General features: G+C 34.0%; 1 protein-coding gene across 1 annotated transcript in view; it reads right to left on the bottom strand.

The window, feature by feature from the left end:
* The window catches only part of LOC114327520 (rotatin), a 247415-nt gene that overhangs the window by 218494 nt on the left and 10585 nt on the right, over nucleotides 1-18336 (bottom strand). The window contains exons 3-6 of the mRNA XM_050643983.1: nucleotides 15944-16236; nucleotides 12738-13017; nucleotides 6449-6586; nucleotides 2815-3051 (exon numbers count right to left, since the gene is read on the bottom strand). Of these exons, the coding sequence (XP_050499940.1) occupies nucleotides 2815-3051; nucleotides 6449-6586; nucleotides 12738-13017; nucleotides 15944-16236 (948 nt within the window). The remainder of the gene's footprint in view (nucleotides 1-2814; nucleotides 3052-6448; nucleotides 6587-12737; nucleotides 13018-15943; nucleotides 16237-18336) is intronic.

The raw sequence follows: 18336 nt of genomic DNA, 5'->3' as shown, positions 1-18336 counted from the left end.
CTGGAGATATTTAAGAAAAACTAATTTCAAGACGCCATCTTCAAAGAGCTCTAGCTCCCTTAAGAAGCATTTTCGGACTAGGTGAATTGGGTTAAATTATCTTAAAATTATCTGCAGATTCTCCGGTCTTCGTTTGTCGGGAGAGTTTCTGGACACCCTGTATATTGGCTGAATTTGCAATACCACACAAGCTAATTAGAATCATTAAAGCCACAATGGATGAAACTCAGGCATGTGTACAAATACAAAACTACAGGACAGACTTTTCCAAAATCTCGCAGGGACTGAAGCAGGGAGATGGGCGGGCCCCAACATTGTTTAACCTGGCCCTGGAGTACGCGGTTAGCAAATGCAAACTGGACGAGGAACCCTGTACTCTTTTGATAGTGTACTAGAGATACTACATCCGAAACTGGTAGAACTTAAAAAAAAAAGAATGTGGACAGTCGTGATACGGGTTATCATTGTCAATCTGTACTGGAATCAAAAAACAAAGGTTAGAATCGAAAATGTGAAAACCCAAACTATAGCAATCAAAAAAGGTGTTAGACAGGGTTGCGTGCTGTCTCCATTGTTATTTAATCTGTACGCGAAGTTATTTTTTAAGGAAGCAATATCAGACGATGTAAAAAAGATGATTGATTGGTAGTCCAACCATTCATCTTTTCCAGGAATAAAGAATATCACGTCAATAAGCACTGGAGATGTTATGCAATTATGAAAACATAAATTGTTACACGGCTCCAGAAATTGGTTGCACGGACATCTCTAAAAATCATTGGCAGCGATTTTTATACCGTGAAATTCAAGCGGACTGATAGAATAAAATCAGTTGGTGTTCTGACTGCAGATATCCCGACAGAAGGTGAAATTGTTCCGATCAATCCGTTATTAATTTTCCAACGAATGTGTGTTGCAAAAGAATCCGAGGAGGAACTTAAAAACTTTCTTACGTATGAACTATGGTGTATTCCACGAATATTTTCCATATGGTCTATTCCAAGACTGTTTTGGATTAACGCGACGACGAATATTTTAGTGTGCAACATAAGAAGTACGAAAGTATTTTGCTCTAATAATTACTATTTGTATCCGATTGAATTGAAATTGTTCCGATCAATCCGTTATTAATTTTCCAACGAATGTGTGTTGCAAAAGAATCCGAGGAGGAACTTAAAAACTTTCTTACGTATGAACTATGGTGTATTCCACGAATATTTTCCATATGGTGTATTCCACGACTGTTTTGGATTAACGCGACGACGAATATTTTAGTGTGCAACATAAGAAGTACGAAAGTATTTTGCTCTCATAATTACTCCAATAAACAATATAACTTGCAATTTACTTTCGTTTTTCATATTTTGCACAGTAAAATATTCGTTGTCGCGATAATCCAAGAGGGTCGTATATTCGTGGAATGGGGTATAGCTCCATTTCCATTATCGCTTTTCAATAACGAAGGCATGCGTAAATACCTTAAATCTTCTATAGAGCGTTTCGCATTAAGAATAAAACATTGCGGAGATAGCCCCATGTATTTCTTATGAACGATAGAAGCGCGCCGATGCCACGTCGCCGTACTGATTAGAATGATCGTATATCGGCAGTCGAGTAGTGACTCGTGCCCGAGAGGTTTGGCAACACTGATCTCCATTAGCATAACGTTCTATTCTTAACGTGAAAAAAACCCACAAAACGTTATACATAAAGATGATATTGAAACGGTTGGAAAGTTTACATACCTGGGAGTAGAAATATGCCGACGGATCAGAAGATGGAGAAATACGGAATAGAATAACGCAGGCAAACAGAGCTTATTTTGCCCTCTCACATATACTTCGGTCTAAAAGTGTCCACCGAAATACAAAGATGAGAATCTATAAAACCTTAATTCGACCAATAGCATGCTATAGCAGTGAAGCATGTGTCCTGAAAGAAACATCCAAAAACAAACTCGACACATTCGAAAGGGAAGTACTGAGGGGAATACTAGGACCTGTGAGGGAAAACTGAATCTTCAGAAGTCGATACAACAACGAGCTTTATCAACTTTATAAGGAAACAGCCCTGTCAGACTTCATTAGAATACAAAGAATGCGAGAGGATAGGCTACCGAAAAGAGCACTGAACACTAAAATGCAGGGAAAGAGGCCGGTTGGAAATCCAAGAAAGCGCTGGGAAGACGCAGGAAGCAGTTACGCACAAGCAATTTTAGGAGTCCGTGTATGGAGAAGAGCAACCACAGACAAACAAGGGTGGAGGTAAAAAATAAAGGAGGCCAAGGTTCAATTTGGGCTGTAGTACCTGAATAAAGAGGTATGCCGTTCAGGCATACAGCTCCTTTTCAGCGGACTTGTCTATTTGTTTGTTCTTCTTCGATGTGGACCTTGGACCATAGCTGGGTTTTTGATTAAGAACAGGTCTCTTGCGTTATACGTTTATTAGAAGCAAATGTACATACCTTGTGACATGTAATGAACTTACACTAAGATTGCGCCCTCCACTTACACTTTAAAAATTTGAACTGCTTATTTTCGAACACACTTTCTAAACCTTTTCATAACGACCCAAGTCGTTTCGCTTCATCTTAGGTAATGAATAAAAGGGTTTTCTACGCAACTCAAACAAGGCGTTTTGGCGCGCGGCTTAGAGAAACATGTAATTCAGTTAAAAAGGAGAGCAGTGGCGCAGCAGAAAAATAAAGGGATTAAGGTTTGAGCAAAATACTACAGTACTGTAGAAGAAGAATTATACACCTAGTAACTATATATCTAAACAAAAGTAAATTTGAAAAAATTAATGATTACTTACTTGATTAATTCTATGTCTTGTACTTTTTGTAATTTCAGGCTTAACACACAAATATTTGAACACCGAATCTATACAAAAAAGACAATATTTTACAGTTGATACTTGGTGTTTTTGAAGCTCGGCAATCTCCTCCGGTCTTTCAAATTTTGTACGAATTTCAGGTTCATTACCATCTAAACCTCGGTTTGTTGCAGATTGACTGCGATTAGTACTTACATAATCGAGTTGAATAGTGTTCTAAAATAAATATGAAACAATATCGCTAAGGGTTTAGGTATAAAAACAAAGAGAAAAAATAGCTAATGATATTTTTAGAGAAAAACTGGCAGGAACATTTTTTAAATTTTAGACAGTAGAGATAGGGTAATTCCGGGTGATATGGTGAATCGGGTAACGAGGCGAAATGCTCTATTTCTTTTCCTGGTACACAGATGTGTCTGTAAATCTAAATACCGACGGTTTATTATAGTTTATGGAGCGAGCACGTTCTGAAAACCAGCCCCGTTTTAAAAACCGTAAGAAATTTGTTCAAAACTGTTTCCGGTGCTCAATAATTTTTATACAATGCATGCATTTGTCGACGTTGCTTCAAATAGCCTAATCCGCGAGGTATTTTTCGATATATTCTGCATTCTTAGACTGTTTATATACAACATAACCAAGAGATCGTTGCTTCTAACATTGTGAACTTCTTGCCGTGCTATTCACCATTTCAGCCATGGTAAATGGGAGAAATGGTGAACTTGGGCAAGGGCAATATGGTGAAGGCCTTTTCCAACACGTATACCTATTTCTAGAGCCGAAGTTTCAAATTCGGCCAAGTCCAATTTTTTTTTTTTTGATTGGTTTGGTCCTATTTGGTTTGGTTTGTCAGTGACAAAAAAAAACAACAAACTGTACTTGCAAGACGATGATGACGACATGGATGATAAAGATTGTTATTGTGTAGGGTGTGGTGAACTGTACAGTTAAACTAAAAAGAACGTGGATTGGATCAAATGTATTAACTGCCAACTTTGACTGCACGAAGACTGTTCAAAATATGAATTCATGTGTGATATATGTGGCAAAAAGCAGGAGTAGTAAGTTCACTATTTCACCCCAAGTGCCTTCGCCCTTTCACCCTTATGTATGGGTGAAATGGTGAATTTAATAAAAATAAATATTGTTTTCTTTTCAAACATTTGTAATGTCTTAAAGAAACTATGGCACTGTTGTTGCCAATATATGTTGTGAAAGAAGTATATTTTTATTTCGTTTAAATAAACAATTTTTTGTCTTCTACAGGCTTCTTCCTGAGCCTCGCTTTACAAATATTTTCCCTTGAAGGATGGCTTGTTCAAAAAATGTTTTGCTCAAAATTTTCAAAGCTGAATGTCCGTAGTTACTACCGATTTTGATTTAAATGATACTTGAAGTTTAGTCATTTTTATTTTATATCTTATTTATTTATTATTATCTAATATTATTTATATCTCAAAACAATTGTGTTAACATTATTTTTGAAAAATTGCTTAACCAAATTGTTCTTTAAAACCATTTACCGCATATTTATAAGAATAACATAACATTTTGTAGGTAAAATATTGAAAAACTTAAACTACAGATCATCATCAGAATCATCAGATGTGACGTCAACATCTTGCACATTCGGAGATTTGAACATAATATATATTATGCACTAATATGCAGTGCTTCCACTGGCAGGTGTTCTAATTTCTTTCTTTTTATGTTTCTTTTGCTTATGATCAATGGATCACTACTAATCAACAAAAAGTGGAATACATCTTAATTTGTTTTGCATCTACTACACTTTCTTGAATTATTATGCTTGAATTATGCAAATAACGAAAAATTAGAATATAGTGTTATTCAATTTAATTAGGTCAACATAACCTCACAAAAAATAAAATTATGAAAAAAGGAGCAAATATGAGCAAAAAGTTAAAATGACTTTTTAAAGAATAATACTCAAGCTTTGAAAATAAAACAAAATTAAAGTTGGATCAGTCTGGGAACACTAACAAATCACTTGCTATTTTTGAAAAATGCATATTTTGATATTTTGTACAGGTAATTTTATACAATATATTATAATAGACTATATTTACTTAATTATTATATCACATCTGTAATAATATTGTCACTTTCCTGAAGATCAAATATCCGTAGCCAATTTTACTAGTAAATTAACTTTTCACTTGAAATAAGTGGATCAAACGTAAGTCGAATCACGTTATCGCGGCCTACACATTGTTAACACGGGACCATGTGCCCTTTGCGACGCGTCGCAACTGGTGGAGGGGGATTTAATGGGAAAAAAATGATGCCAAATCATACGCAGGATTGTGTACTATTTAATTAAAATGAATGCGACAGAACATACTGCATTTAGTATTTTCATTTTATGCCAACTTTTTAGCTCTCCTGCCCCACTGTGCGGTGGTCAGATTTTAATAGCCTTCAGAAAAAGGTCACAGTTAAATTCGCTCCGGCCATATAATATTTCTTAGAAAAGATAGTTTAAAAATGTCTTTAGTAAAGCCTCTAGTGTAAAGCATAATATGTCTTTATGTCATTTTTCCGCGCTCCGCGCCGGACAGATGGGGCGTATATTGCAAATTATAGAATTCCCTCATCTTCTTAGCTCCAGCATCCGATTGGCTTGCATTTTTAGAAGCCACAGAGGTGTAACCAGAAAATGGTCCCAATAAAGTTTTTAATTTCATATTATTTTATATTTTATTAAGTTGAAAACTATGACTTGTATCTAGCTATGACACTATGACACCTAGACCATTTCGTTAGTTGCAAAACCAGGTTAGTCATCTGGATTATTTCAGTTTGGTTTAGAGATAGCAACATATATGCATTATCTGAGGAAAAATTAACGAGTTTTGAAACCGTTCGGTAAGAGTGCTTGTTGCGCTCTCTAAACTAAACGAACTGAAATATAAGACGGCTTTGGCTTCCTCTTGCAATGAGATGAAAATGCTTATTAATTTTTATTTTTATTAGTATTACTCCTGTCTGAGTATGTAGGGTTCCATTTTCGTTGGCATTTTCCGCGCTGCGCAGATGGGACGTGAATTGCAAATTATAGAATTCCCTCATCTTCCTAGCTCCAGCATCCGATTGGCTTGCCTTTTTAGAAGCCACGGAGGTGTAACCAAAAAATGGCCCCAATAAAGTTTTTAATTCAATATTATTTTATTAAGTTGAAAACGAATAGAAATGTTTAAATTTCCACCACTACCACAGTTTTAGACCCGTAAGTATACTGTTTGCATTCTGTCTCTGACCGTGCCATTAAATTTTCCATGGGCTGAGATGACTAGGTCATCTGCATAGCTGATAGCATGATGCTTGTCGTTGCTGAGGCCTGGCTATCAGTTCATCGTTGACCAGACTCTACAAAACAGGAGATACTTGTCCCTGCGGGCAGCTTCTGGCTACCTGTTCTGATACTGTTGTATCACCCAGCTACGTTGCGTATATCACACGACTCCTCAGCATGCAGTCTATCCACCTACAGCTTGTTTCATATTGAGAAATGCACCCAACATCACCTCTTGGTTTTCATTTGTTACATTTGTTTTTTATATCATTTATTTACAAATATATAGTAACTTACCTTCAATTTAAAATTTTGTAATGATACGTCATTATAATGATTGATTCGTACTTGCAATTCTGTTGTCAAATCACATAAGCATGAAAGTACGGAATTTGTAATTCTAGATGATCCACAATTCAGCAAAGAAAAAAATTCCTATAAAAAAATATTAAATTAAGACAACATTAAATTACATATTGTAATAATTACATAATAAATTACATTTAATCAATCGCATCTTGCAATATTAAAAAGATTACTGTCCATTCTAGATGCTTCTTCAGGTCCTTCTTGATATTGTGTCACTGTCTGTCCGTCTGTCTATACGATAACTCTTGAAGAAAATTCCTACAGCCTTGAACCCTCGTACATACGTTCTTCTTGGTTCAATAAAGAATCCTATTGAATTTGAGGTCCCACCATGTCAAATTTGAGGTCAAACGATAGAATTATCAATCAAGAATTTTATTGAATCCTTCAATACTCCGTTATGTGTATGTATTTATTGGGTATAAAATTAAAATTTGAAGTCATCTTTGGCGGTCTTTGCCAAAATATAGAGTATCGAAATTAAGATGGCTATGAAACAAGTAGGTATCTAGTGTGCACGCACTATGGCACATCTTTGAATTTTTTATAATAAACAGCCATATGAGCATTGATCTAGTATAACAATCGTCTGAAAAATTATTAAAACAATTGAGGTGAGTACTCTAATACATTACAACATTATTTCCGCTCATACTGGAATGAATAATGAATGGGATAATGATCAATGCTTGAAACAAGTCTCAGAAAAATATACAAAGCCTTCGTCACAGCAATCCACCATTGGCCCCTGTCTCTAGCAACTATTCTTCATGCTCTAACCAATAGATATTAAATCGTCCTCTAGGTTGTCTTGATACCTAAGTTTCGGTATTCCTCTGGCAAGTTGTCCCATTGACCCTCGTCAGTTACACCTTCCATCTAAGACGTGCTACCATAATCAATTTTGTAACGTCAGGTTCCCCAAAACTACTATACAACTCAAAGTTGTAATGCCTGCATCAGAAACCTTGCTCTTTTATTCCTCTATAATAAAGTCTTCCTCTATTTCCTCTTGTTAGAACTGGTCTTATTAAGCTTCATTTTTAAACCAAGAGGAGTAAACTAAAAAGACACAGTCTCACCCAAGAAAGTCACTAAAAATACCAACAAATACATCTTTTTTTGTTGATCATATCGGCCTTTGACGGTAATCCATAAATATTATACTAATAGATCGCTAAAGAGTTCTAAAACAACTGTTTTTTATATAAAAACATACTAAAAATCTATCTCACAATATTCCCAAATATTGGTACATCATGAGCGTCACAAAAAAAAATAATAAAAACCGCGACTTTGACCCCTTATAACTACCCTCGTCCCCCACTCTGGTTTCCGGCCGTTGGGGAAAGTCATGTACACAACTAATTCAACATATCCCCGTATAGTTTTTCCATATTACTTATCACGCACAAAATCCGCTTCTATCTCTCCGACTAGTACTGGAGTGTTATCGGATTATCTTTCTTGGAATAGTGTATAGTGTGAAGTTTGAGTTCTGACCCGGGGAGCAATTGACATCCTGAGAGACCCTTCTCTAAACTATCCACCGGTTGGTGATCCTGATAACTCTTCCACATAGTTCTGATCTTCAAAGGCTGTTCACTTACTTATGACACTTCTTTAAATTTTTAAACCTCGAAACACTTCTGTTGTCTACCTTTGATATGGCATTTAGCTCTTCTAGCAATGCAGCCTTAATCACCCCAACATTATCAAATCACCGCCATTTCATTTTTTTTTCGGTTTCGGAAAACAGAAAAATTCACAGGAGGAGAATATATTGACTGAGGCATAATGGAGGTGCTTCAATGAAGACGTTGAAGGTATACGTTTTCACCGGTGCTTATGTTTAGCAGTGTCCAGGGCAGACATTAATATTAAGATCTTCCCGGTCTTGGGTTTTGGTGAAGAGCATGCACCACTTACACATTGTTTTGGTGGACAGTAAGTAAGATTTTAAGTGAGCCAGACAACATTTTATTTTTCACCTGAAGTTTAATACAGTTTCATTTTTTTTTTCAATAACTATGGAGGAGCGGTACGGCAAGGGATAGCATGGTGATACCCCTCCATAGATCCCTACCGAAGGGCGTTGACGCCTAATATATACCAACATAACAAAAAAGTAAAAATTTTAAATTCAATGTACCTACATATCCCGCGAAATTAGCAAAGTGATCTATTTTTTAATAAACCTCGTATGTCAAATCGCCATCTTATATTCAACATTCACAATTAATTTAAAATTCAAAAATAGAATATTTACTCATTTATTGAAGTTATACCGTTGATTGATAAATATACAGAGTATTGATAAATATACAGAGTATATTGATAAATATACAGAGTATACTGATAAATATACAGAGTATTATCAATATACAGAGTATATTTATCAATACTCTGTATATACCAATACTCTATGACACTTCCGGGGTCCGGATTTAATGCTACCTGTGTCTGGTTGTTAGGATTCGGTTTCTTTGCGGATTCTTGTTAAAAAATATCCCCTATAAACATATCAGAAGGGTGCCGCGAAATTTTTGAGCGGAAATTGTTTAATAAATTAAAAACATCACCTTTTTGCCCCCGAAAATATGGTTTAGCATTTTTTGGGTCATCTTAAACAAAAAGGATCTTCTGTCATTTTCTCAAAATTTATAGATTTCGAGTTCCAAGCTATTTAAAATCTGAAAAATGCGAAAATAAGTATTTTTGAAGCTATGTTTAAATTATTATTTTTGTCCTCGATATTGCGAATCCGCAAAGAAACCGAATCAGAAAATTTTTAAATTTTCTGTAAAGAAAATATAAATTAATTGTGTATTTTTTTGATGTTATTATCAGTACCTATATTTTAAACACAGCAGCATTGTAAATTATTACTGAGAATATTTTAAAAGTTAGGAATTTATATTTTGAATCTTAATGACGTACATATTTCCTAAGTTTTTAGACATCTTCAGTTTTGTACATAGTTATTAACTTTCTTTAATCCAGTCATTGTAACAGAAATTTAAAATAAATAATCATAATATAAAATATATATAAAATGGTAATTAATATGTTATCTTTTCTACATTAGTTTCAATGCAAGCTGTTGCATGTTGGTTGCAAACTTATTAAATCTGAAAACTATTTTAATTAAATGCACAGCTGAAATGTACTCCCACTTAACATATTGTAAATAGGAAATGATTACAAAAAACGCACATGACAATTTTATATTACAGTTTACTTAAATTCAAAATTAATATAATAAGTATGTATAACAATTGTAACGTTTAAGTTTTCCCAGCGTAGATTTTAATTCGGTCCCCCAAACCTTCACGGCTTTTGGCTTAGATGAGTAGATTTTAGTCTCTATCGGCGTGTTTTTCTTAGAAACACATGTGTCGCTATCGATAGCTGCGTTCTCACGTAAAATGTGAGGATTTAATATGCTTTTAGGTAAACTAAGTCGTTAATGCTTCACCCTCGAGCCATAACTCATTTTAAGTATTAGGTTTGCTAAGCCCTTTTCGAGTGTTAACAAATCCGTTTTCAAATATTTCACACAGTTTCCCTTTGGCTGGAAAACCCCACTCTACCCAAAACGACGCTTAGCTTTCATAAAAAGCACAAATTATTAAAATTCGGCAACATTTGTGAGTTGAGTTTTGATAAAGTGCAGTCATGTGATTTCCAGTGGCTATAGGTTTGGTAGACCCGACTTGTGTCGGTAAGTTAAAAAAAACAATCTTTTATAAATGCCTCCAATACAGTTGCGTTTTTCTATTTTTTAAAGGGTCCACCTTCCACCTATGCATTATGTTGTCCAGCTACTATTATATCAACACTGTTACTGTTATTCTTTCGACTGTGCCTAAAGTCGAATTTCTTCCTGGCCATCTTTCACACCCTAAGAGCCTGCCGGCTTACAAAGGGCCATCCTACCCTCTGACAGCTGTTTTAGTAAGTCACTCATCTTTTACTTATTCAAGAAGGTAGTAGAGACGCCTTTGGCATGTCCAGGGCAAGGACCTTTTTGTGTTCTTCCGTGAAATAAGTTCAATGACCTAAAGTTTTCGCTCAGTTTGTGGTGACATTCTGAAAAGTACTTTTAGTATGAAGTTTATGTCATTATTGATTATTTTTTAATTTTTAAATGGGTGATCATTTAAACTATAAACATTTACATTATGTAGATATTTTTCCGTGTATTATTAGAGTGTTATTGAGTATTATTAGATATGTATACAGTAGAACGTCAATAATCCGGATTAATTGGGACCGCACCCCATCCGGATTATCAAATTATCCGGATTATCAAAATTACCTTAAAAAAGGCCAGTATACACATTTAAGTACAACAAGCATTTTAAAATTTTATATGTTCTCTTATGCAGTAAAGGTTCTAGAGGTGAAATTAATCAAAACACTTTTTTATGTTCAAACACTGTATTGTAATTTATATAATAGCACAATGTGTACAGTAAAAACATCAGACACTATAAAAAAATAGGTTTTTCAACTGCGGTAGTGGTTCCTTTTTTCGCAGATAATTCCTTAATTCGTTTTAAAATAATCAGATATTTTTGCTGGATACAAATCCGGATTATTGACGGTCCGGATTTTTAACGTCCGGATTATCGACGTTCTACTGTATATATATAAACAAAGAGCTTTCTTTTTTGTTGTAAGTGAACGGTAAGATTTCTAGATTTTATTTAGAGTATCGATTTTTTTTTATTTTTCTGAGTAACTTCAGTTCATTTTTTTGAGTTAATAATGGTTAAATTCGTTCACTTACATTTTACATTTCGTGTTTTGTTGGTTTTATTGTGTTGGTGAATACACCAATTTATATGCAATTTGTTAACCATTTTTAAATGATTATTGTGTAATTTTTATTTTGGTGGTTGACGTTTTTACGCTTCATTTGCATATATTATGTGAGTATTAAGATATTTCATTGAGTATTTTAATAAATGTTTTATTAAAGTGTACGATGTTGAATTTTATTTAATTATTGTTTAGAGCTCAAGACTAGAAGATTGTTATGTTGTCGTAGCAGTGTTACTATTGTTGTGTTATATTTCGTTAATTTTTCCTTTGAGAGTTTAGCGGTCAAAACTCCAGGCGCCCAATATTTTCGTTTGTGTATTCAGTATTTACGTTTTCTTAGAGTCCATGAGTCAAACCATCAGTTAATGTTATCTATTTATCTTTTGTCTATCGTCGTTTCATTAGCTCTATTCGCATATCATTATTTATTCATTTAACATCTTTCATTGTAACAGAAGCCCAACCCAAAGAACCGCGCCCACATCTCTTCCCACTGAGCAACGTGGCCTTTGTTTCGTCAATGTGAACGATTGGACCTTTCCATCTTCGGTCACTCCTTATTCCATCTAAGGATAATATCGTCCTGATCCTTCTGGTTCAGCCTTCATGACCTCTTGTCCATCCGATCGTTATACAATAAGGGAAAAACTCTATACAAAATTAAATTATCAATGAGAAAAATGATATTTTTTTTATTATTTACAACCTGTCTGAAGTTTGGAGTGAGTTTAGTGTAACTGATTCTCATTAGGGAGTTGAGATAACCATCTGTTAGCTGAGTGTAAAAATCTCGATTTTTAATAAAGTTCATTCTTGATAAAGCGGCTTCGCAACATAAGTTGAGCCAAAGATAGTACACAATTTATTGGCCAAACATTTTCAAAATTGCCAAACATTATATTCTAGATTTTTAATGGCGGTCCGCAAAAAACTAGTCCATGGTACGGATGCGAACCGCGGTCCGCCAATTGGTGACCCCTGTGTTATAGTATATTTTTATCACTTCTGATTCTGATAACATTTATAATACAGCTTTGATCAAAAACTACAAATATTTTATGAGATCAGCAACACTAATGCTTCACAGATTTTTTCTTTTTAGTTTGGAATCTTTCGCATAGATGTCGCAAGATTGGACTAAATCTTAAATTAATAATAAAATATAACTTATTATAAAATATCATTTGATAGCAAATTAATTTTATTTTATGAATGAAATAAGATGGTTCAAAATAAAATTTGAGTATGGTTTGATATCAATTTATCAACAACTGACGTTAATTCACTATCAAGACAGTTTCAGGAAAACTGAGCATTTAATTTTTCAAATTTAAATTAAAAAAATATAACTTCTTTCGTGCGCACATGAATACATACTTTAACTTACCAAAATTATTCTTGGTCTCTGAAGAAATATTTCTGCTGGAAAATCGTGTAATAATACATCTCGAAAAAATTCACACGAATGAAGAAGCGAGGAAGGTTGTGGGGGATTTAACAAAGAACTTTCCACGGAATTTAAAACGTGTCTGTCAGATTCTATGAGTGGCTGCCATTCGAAATATATGTTTGGGAGGACTACTGCTTCACAATCTAAATTGTCTTTTATTCTGTAAGTACGATCATCATATGGAGTTGTAAGACTAGATTCTGTTATTTTTCCGGCCCTAGAAAAATATTAGATAAGAATATGACCATTTTAAATATTTAACACATAAATATAAATTATGATTTGAGATCAAATGTTGTACTTATATTCTGCGTTATTTTATTATTTTCGCCCATAATAGGTTTCATGCGTTTTTACGAACAATATAAAAACGTGACCAGACATCTCGTAACGCGACAGTTCTTAACCGCACAAATGATAACGGACAACTCGTAACGGCGATAGTTCGTAACTATACAAATTCGTAACGGTGCAATTCGTAACCAAAATTGAATTATTCTGTCTATTTCTGTTAAGGCCATGGGTACATAATTCGCAAATATTCTACGGCTATCCCTACCTTTTCTGTCTTAACATGGCAAATTACGTGTAGTAAAATTCACACTGGTATGGATATGTAAATAATTACTAGAATGTCATTCTACTCGACAATGTCATAACTAACTTAAAGAGATGGCTTTTGAATGTTCTTGGATAACTGTTATTTTTTGTATAATTGCAAATTATTAATTCAGTTAATAAATATGATAATTTTTTCACTAACTATGTATTCAGTGATTGTAGTAGTTTATATGTACCTACAACAAAAACTAATACTCAATCGAGAAAAAAGGAAAAGTGTTAAAGTGATTTTTTAATAATATATTGTTACTATGGAACGCTTACAATTTTGAACATCTTTAACAACAAAATACTTGGATCACAGAATATATCTTGATGTATTCTCTGCTTCTATCTTCCATAAATAATACACAATAAATAATTTTTATAAAGTTCACGTCTTAAATCAATTATTTATCAAATACACTATATATCAATATTATTAAATCAACAACTCAAAATATTCCCGATTCATGTTAAATATTTAAAATTGTCACTAATTGTGAGTGTCTGACTGACATTATCCTGACAATATTCTATTCGGCTGAGTGCGTTGTATGACAAAGATAGATTTGGAAAATATTACCACGGACATTGTGTTCATTTTCTTCGAATCCTGAAAAAACCAATAAATATTTTTGAAAAATCTAAACGCAGAATGAAAGACTATATTATTACCGAGGGCCGAAAGTCCCTTAGAATAAATAAAAAAGTTTACTTTGAATGAGATATTTGAAATTAAAAATAACACTAAATTTTCTCTTAGTTTTTCACCGCTGTAACTTATTAAAATAAACATTATAGAAGTTCTCAGGGACTTTCGGCCCTCGCTCATAACGTAATTTTTCATTTAAAATTGTCACTGATTGTCACTGTCTGACTGACAATATGCTGACAATATTCTATTCGACTGAGTGCGTTGTAAGACAAAGATAGATTTGGAAAATATTACCACGGACATTGTGTTCATTTTTTTCGAATCCTGAAAAAACCAATAAATATTTTTGAAAAATTTAAACGCAGAATGAAAGACTAAATTATTACCGAGGGCCGAAAGTCCCTTAGAATAAATAAAAAGTTTATTTTTAATGAGATATTTGAAATTAAAAATCACACTAAATTTTCTCTTAGTTTTTCACCCCTGTAACTTATTAAAATAAACATTAGGTATAGAAGTTCTCAAGGACTTTCGGCCCTCGCTAATAACGTAATTTTTCATTCTGCGTTTAAATTCTTCAAAAATACTTATTAGTTTTCTCAGGATTCGAAAAAAATGAATCCCCATTTGAATAGCATTGCAGCCGAAAATACGTACTGATCCTCTTAACGTGGAAACTAACTTTTATTACACTTACAATTGAAATTACAATACGTTTATCAATTTAACGAACGAGCATCAGGATAAACTTTTAAAACTATGTCTTAAAATAAATAATATAATCTAGTAATGTAAATTATATTAATTATTATAGTAAATACATTGTTATTAAACTGTTTTTAAAACTTAGTGTTCAATCGATGAAGAAGAATGTAGAAATATAGAAAAATCTGACGGGGATTTGAAAACTCAAATAAGTTAATATTAACAAATATTTTGCTAGTCTTACTTATTATTCAAAAATTGTCAATTTTCATATAATTTTTGCTAAAACGCATTAAGATCTTAAAATCGTAAATTGGACCCGCAGAAACCTTATGGGAAATGGGTCTCTGTCAAATGCTCTGAAACTTTGGGTTCTGGTAGTCCTTGATGTGTGGAACAAAAGACTCACTGGGCGCGTAGCTCCAAAAAATCATGGTTTCAAGATATAAGCCTCTGACAGTGAGGACGTTTGAGTTGAAATAAATTCATTTTCTCGAGAATGGGCGACTCTGGAGATAAATTACGAATCAGGTAGATTTTTATTATTAAATTATAATTTTTTGGCATATATATCATACTAGTGACGTCATCCATCTGGGCGTGATGACGCAATCGATGACTTTGTAAATAAGGATAGGGGTGGTGTGACAACTCATTTGAAAAGTTATTCAATTCTCTATTCACTGATATAAATATTAACATAATTAGTTATACAGGGTGCCCAAAATTTTTTTAAATGAAATTAGTTGAGACAAAAAGAAGAATGTACATAATTTATTTAATTCGAAATACATTTTACTGCTGTTAGAAAACAGAAAAAATGATAATTTGAAAAATAAACATTGCTTTTCATTGCAAGATGGATGACGTTACTAGTATGATATACATGCCAAAAAATTATAATTTAAAAATAAAAATCGACCTGATTCGTAATTTATCTCCAGAGTCACCCGTTCTCGAGAAAATGAATTTATTCCAACTCAAACGTCCTCACTGTACCTATAACTTCAGGGGCTTATATCTTAAAACCATGATTTTTTGGAGCAACGCACCCTTTGAGTCTTTTGTTCTACACATCAAGGACTACCAGAACCCAAAGTGTCAGAGCATGTGACAGAGAGCCATTTCCCATAAGGTTTCTGTGGGGTCCTTTGTATTAAAATTAAACTTCAAAACTTACGCTGTTTGTTGTTCAGCAGAAGATTCCTTATGTAAAAATCCCTCTTGAGCAGTAGCTGTAGTACCCAAATTTGCAGTAAGTCCATCATTTTCTGCACTTGTAGTACTTCTATAGCTTAAAGGTATATCACATTCCAAAGGGGGTACAACATGGTCGTCAAAACTATTAACTAGACTGATAATTTCTTTTAATAATGGTGTAAATTTTGGTTCCAGATATGTGTTAATTTGTTGTAACTCGTTGAGGATAGCTTCTTTTCCTATATGATCTATTAAAACTTTTCCATGTTCTGACTAAAATAAAACTACACTAAGCATCAAAATTAACGCACCACCTTAAAAATGGGACATTTTTGATGTCTTGTATTTCCTAAACCTGTTGTCCGATTTTAGTGATTTTTTTAATCTGTTATAGCTTTATTCTTCAAGAATATCGATGTAATAATAATGTTGCTAAACAGATAAGTGTCATTGTATACCAGATGTAACAATGATAGTACCTATGTTTTTTCCTCAAAGTTTGGAACACCGTGTGGAATATTCTGGCGTATATAAAATATTGAAATTAAAACTCCTTTGGTAGACCCTAGCCAAATTAAAGATCCTTTGGTAGACCCTAGCCAACACCATGTGGGTTATGAGTGTTTTTTAAACTTAGATTTAACTGATTCAAAAAATTTAAAATATGTTGAATTTTTTTATGATTTTGTAAATGGAAACTACGCTGAACTCAATAACTTCCTTGCATCCATAGATTGGCAGAACTGTCTGGTTGAGGGTGTTGATAATTCTGTGGGTTTGTTCTATGATGTTCTGTTGACGGGGATAGCATTGTTTGTACCATTAAAAAGATTCAGAACATCTACCTTCCCTAAATGGTTTTCCCACGAACTCAGGAATTTAACGCAGGAGAAAAAAAAGTGCCCACTCTATGTACATGAGAAGTCAGTCTGATGCTGAACATGTTAGGTTTTCTCGCCTTAGGGCTGAGTGTAAGCGTTTGTCTGATACATGCTTTAGTGGCTATATGGGTGGAGTAGACATTAGCTTAAAAAATAACCCTAAATCATTTTGGAAGTTCATTAATGACAAGCGATCTACTCATAGCTTACCGAGCTCTTTATTTTATTTAGACCAATCAGCATCTAACGGTCAAGATATAGCAAATTTATTTAAGAAGTTCTTTCAAACTGTTTACTTGCCTAATAATGGTCAGCTCCGGGTGCCCTGCTACCCTGAGGGTAGCAATGTAAGTACATGTATTAGACCTGCTGCGATATCCATAATTGAAATTTTTGACAGTATAAGTGATCTTCCCAATAAGCTGTCAGCTGGTCCTGATGGTGTGCCTAATTATCTTTTGAAAAAGTGTGTCTGTACTCTAGTCATACCTTTGCATTTACTGTTTAACAGGTCTTTAGCGACATCTATGTTTCCGGCTGCTTGGAAGGAGAGCTACGTTATACCTGTATATAAAAATGGGCAAAAGGATAACATTGAAAATTATCGCAGCATATGCATTCAGTCTGCAATACCCAAGCTTTTTGACAGCCTGGTGGCCAAGCAGCTTTCTTGGTTGTGTAACGGATTAATTTCCGATTCGCAGCATGGCTTTCGCATAAAAAGATCTGCTGCGACGAACTTGGTCGAGTATCAGTCTGACTTATTGTGTCAAATGGAGGATCGTAAACAGATAGATGCCATATACACGGATTTTTCGAAAGCGTTTGATCGTGTTGATCACCAGATACTCTTGGAAAAGCTGGTGTCTGTGGGTTTTGATGTTAACTTTGTCGAGTGGATTAAGAACTCCTCATCGGGGCGTACTCAACGAGTGAAGATTGGTAGCTATTTATCTGACATTATTACAGTAAGCTCCGGAGTTGCTCAGGGTGGCCATACTTCTCCGCTTCTATTTATCATCTTTGTTAATGATATAAATAATTGCTTTTTGAATAGTAAATGCTTAATGCTAGCTGATGATCTGAAATTCTGGAGACCAGTGGATGGTTTGTTGGACCAGGCGTTGTTGCAGGAGGATCTTGATAGACTGCAGGAGTGGTGTGTTCGAAACAAACTTTTCTTGAATGACAGGAAATGCTGTTTTATAAGCTTCTTTCGGAAAGTCAGTAGAATTGAAACAGATTACATCATTAATAATCAGCCACTTGAATATGTATCTTCCGTTAGGGATTTGGGTGTTGTTTTGGATGAGAAGCTTTCTTTTGTGGAGCATATAAATGCTGTATCTGTGAAGGCAGCTAAACTTTTGGGATTTGTTACAAGAAATTGCAAATTCTTCTCTATTGAATCTACTAGGCTTGTTTACTGTAGCTTAGTAAGGTCCCTCTTGGAGTACAGTTCTGTGGTTTGGTCACCCTATTTCCAGACTCA

Source organism: Diabrotica virgifera, chromosome 2 (genome assembly GCF_917563875.1).
Source record: "Diabrotica virgifera virgifera chromosome 2, PGI_DIABVI_V3a".
Taxonomy (NCBI): Eukaryota; Metazoa; Arthropoda; class Insecta; order Coleoptera; family Chrysomelidae; genus Diabrotica; species Diabrotica virgifera.
This window is presented reverse-complemented; position numbering and strand designations above follow the sequence as displayed.